The following is a 3,338-nucleotide window of genomic DNA, read 5'->3' as shown; positions in this document are numbered from 1 at the left end:
CTTCACCCTTTGATAGCGCATGTAATGTTTAATACCTACTACAAATGTATATTCAAACGGGAACTTAGAATCTGACAGTGATCGTTGCGGAATCCGCGGATATTAATGTGCTTGGACCCTTCGTCCAATCTGCAGTTTGATACTGCCAGAGCCCCGAATACAGGAAGACCTGCAAATATGAATCTTAAATAACTCCAACGCTTGGATATTATAATTATGCTCGAAACGATCGAAAAGAACAAAAGTGGCGGGATGAAACCGGTAGAGGCGACCGATCGAAGACGAAACAGGCTAACGCCCAAGAAAGGTTATCCAAGAATGGATTGAAACAAGGGAGAAGTGTGCAAGTTCGGCCACTATTCCCAGCAGGGTCCTCGGAAAGACATCATCTATATGATGGTGTGAATGCTACACGTACGACGACAGTGGCTAGATATAGAACTTCGTAATCGCCTTTTCGTATCAGCCTCAGCGGTATGAGAAGTCTCCTTCGCAACATCCTGTGGCTTTCTCAATTTCTCATTTCCATTTGCCTGGTATCTTCAAACCAGCTGCCTATGCCCTAAGTGGTATCTGTTGCTGGAATAGCAGAAAACAACATTACTTACAGATGTTGTATGACGAGAAAATCGACTTTTGGTGTTTAAGCCGCAGGTAGTCTTATTCATGGACTTTTTGGTGTCACGATATATAAGCTACTATTACTGCCCACGTACCTAACGGCGTCGTCTTTTGCGTGACATTTGGTTAACGTAGCATCCTGGCGTAGTGTTGCTGCTCGTTTGGATGACAACAACTTGCTTACTAACGGCATTTCTATTCAAAAGAATACGATGTATAGTATGGTACTAGGGCCATGGTTCACCCTAAACCCTTGAGCTCATGCTCATCTCCACCCCTAAAGCCCTATAATTATTAGACGGCATGTCCACTTGGGCCATTCATTATTGCCTTCTCGTCTATTCATTGCCATAAATACATCCAGGTGTAGATCCAAAATCTTGGAATCATAAGCAAACAGTTGAAATCGTAGAACAAGTTAGATAGGGCAGAGCATTGGCAAAGACAATTGGTAAGCACATAACTGCTTTCGGTCTTTTGGTCTTTATGGCAAATACGCTACTCATCGTGTCCGTAACAAACCTGTTGTCCATTTGAATATCCCTAAATGCAAGGTCGTCTGGTCACTGTTTCTGGTAAGGCATGTTTTCTTATAACCGCGGCTTCTTGATATTTCAAAACAAAAACAGCGTCGAGAGACCACGCTCAAATCAGGCTCCCTTCCAGCATGTACAAAAAGTGAAGGCTGCTAATGTACAAACTCGTAACTTGAAGAAAAATGGATCCCCTTACACCTCGTTAATAAAATAACGAGCCTGATTGATACCAGATACGTCGGCGATATAACGAAGGCGACCCCTTAAATATCGTCTCTGCCTTGGCGTAGCGTAATCGCTCTTAATTGCTATGGCAATGGGCCACATCACGATGAGCCCAGCCTCTCCTTTGAGTGGGTCATCTGGCTTGGTTAAGCCGCAAGGAAACTGCGAGACGACGACGCCATATGCGTTCCAATTGCAAAAGTATGGGACCCCAGAGACAATGTCGTGGACACAGTCAGTCGACAATTGAACGAGTGTTTCGTAATCATCCAGCACCCCCAATTCCTCCTTTCCAGCCGAAGCCAGCCATGAGCTGCAGCGCATAATGGTCGAAATGAGGTTTAGGTGGAAACACCACGAAATTATATGGAGGACGGCGACAGGGAGATTGTAGAATTTGTAGACGGGGCCTTCGAATGTTGGCTCCGTGTCGAGCTCCTCGTCTGTTCGCTCGAACACCCATTCTGCAACCTCGACTTTCCCCAGTGGATTTATGTTGTCTTTGAGCTGGCGGAATTCGTTCTCTAGTTTTCGGCATTTGCCTAGTAATTCAACCATCTCATCGATAGCCTCAGGTCCTGGATGACGTGCTTTGGCTATAAGGGAGTCGACGCATTGCTGGAGCCGGGTGTAATAAATGTTCATGTCGGCTGTCTCGCGATTTACGCGTTGACTTGTTTCGTTGTGCAACAGCCATGAATACTCAGACATCTCCGTTCCTTTGAATAGATTCTGTATCAGGATGCACTGATTGCGGGTCAAGGCGAACATTTCCCGGCCCTCGTCTGTCTCAAGGCACTTTTGGCCGCGCATTCGAATTATTTTGGCAGCGCCATTAACATGGCTCATGTATTCTTTCATCGAATCCTTGGACATCAAGGTCTGCTGGTGTTAGCCTATGGAGTTCAAGCACTGCCAATAATGCGATGCTCACCTCGTAAAAAGCGAGCATAAGAACTGCGCCGAGTGTTTGGTCGTTTTCCACCTCTATCGGGTCTGCGATTGCTTGCCTCACTGCTTTCAGAGCATTGACGTGATGTTCCTGGGCCCGTACTAGAGCGGGTCCTCTCATGCCTTTGGCCTGCTGCATCGCCAGGCATGCCATAGATGTTGCCTTGAACGACAGCGAGAGACATACAGAAATATCCCCACGTCCAAAATAGCGAGGCAGAAAACTGTAGTAGCCTCGCGCCGTTGATGTCATAGCCACATTGACGAATTGGGACAGAAACAGACAGGAAGCCTGCTCGTCGAGTGGATTCATCAGACCACCAGGGACATTTTTGAAGCATTCGGCCAAGTCGCCTTCCTGATCGCCGATCCTGAATGGTGCCGAATTTCGCCTCCGGGGACCCGATAGTGTGTTGTCGAAATAATCTCCGGATGATCTGGACTCAGGCGATATCGAAAGATCTGTCGAGTGAGGGGTATTATATGAGGTGGTTTGTCTCAATCTCTTGAGCCTTTCTGCAGACGTCTTCGCCTGGTCTCGACCAACAGACCCGTATCCTGGGCAGTGTCTTTTCGACTTGGTACATCTCATGCAGAACGGCTTGGCCTCGTCACACTTCACCTTCCGTATTCTACACAGCTTGCAGCCACTGGATGCTTTTCCTGTATATACCATGGTTCCAATATGCTGTAATTGTAACGCTGGATAGTACGATTAAGTTGTGAATGTAAATAGATGGCAGAGATAGATTGAAACTTGGAGTGGATTTCAGACACGAGAAACATAGAGATAAAGTCCTATCACTGGCTCCAACAAGCTCTAAAAGTTGTATTTGCTTGGGATTCATGCGAGGGGCTGGTAGGTATTAATTCAGAGGGCTCAGACACAGACCGTATTGAGGGGCGAGTGTTTCTCAAGTCATGTGATGTGAATCATCAAGACTGAATCCATCCAAAGACAACAAGCCTGCTAGTCTCAAGCGTGCCTTGACATGACGGGAAGGG

At 46.7% G+C, this 3,338-nt stretch overlaps 1 protein-coding gene across 1 annotated transcript; it reads right to left on the bottom strand.

Moving 5' to 3' along the window:
• Positions 1–1,349: 1,349 nt before the first annotated feature.
• On the bottom strand, positions 1,350–3,009 carry LY79DRAFT_531569 (uncharacterized protein; the record flags this gene model as incomplete). Its single annotated transcript, XM_060556261.1, has 2 exons — positions 1,350–2,264; positions 2,317–3,009. 2 exons carry the CDS (start codon positions 3,007–3,009, stop codon positions 1,350–1,352), a joined length of 1,608 nt encoding a protein of 535 aa, XP_060406626.1.
• Between the last annotated feature and the right edge of the window lie 329 nt (positions 3,010–3,338).

This window comes from Colletotrichum navitas, assembly GCF_030913465.1.
Source record: "Colletotrichum navitas strain CBS 125086 chromosome Unknown LY79scaffold_355, whole genome shotgun sequence".
In the NCBI taxonomy this organism is placed as follows: domain Eukaryota; kingdom Fungi; phylum Ascomycota; class Sordariomycetes; order Glomerellales; family Glomerellaceae; genus Colletotrichum; species Colletotrichum navitas.
This window is presented reverse-complemented; position numbering and strand designations above follow the sequence as displayed.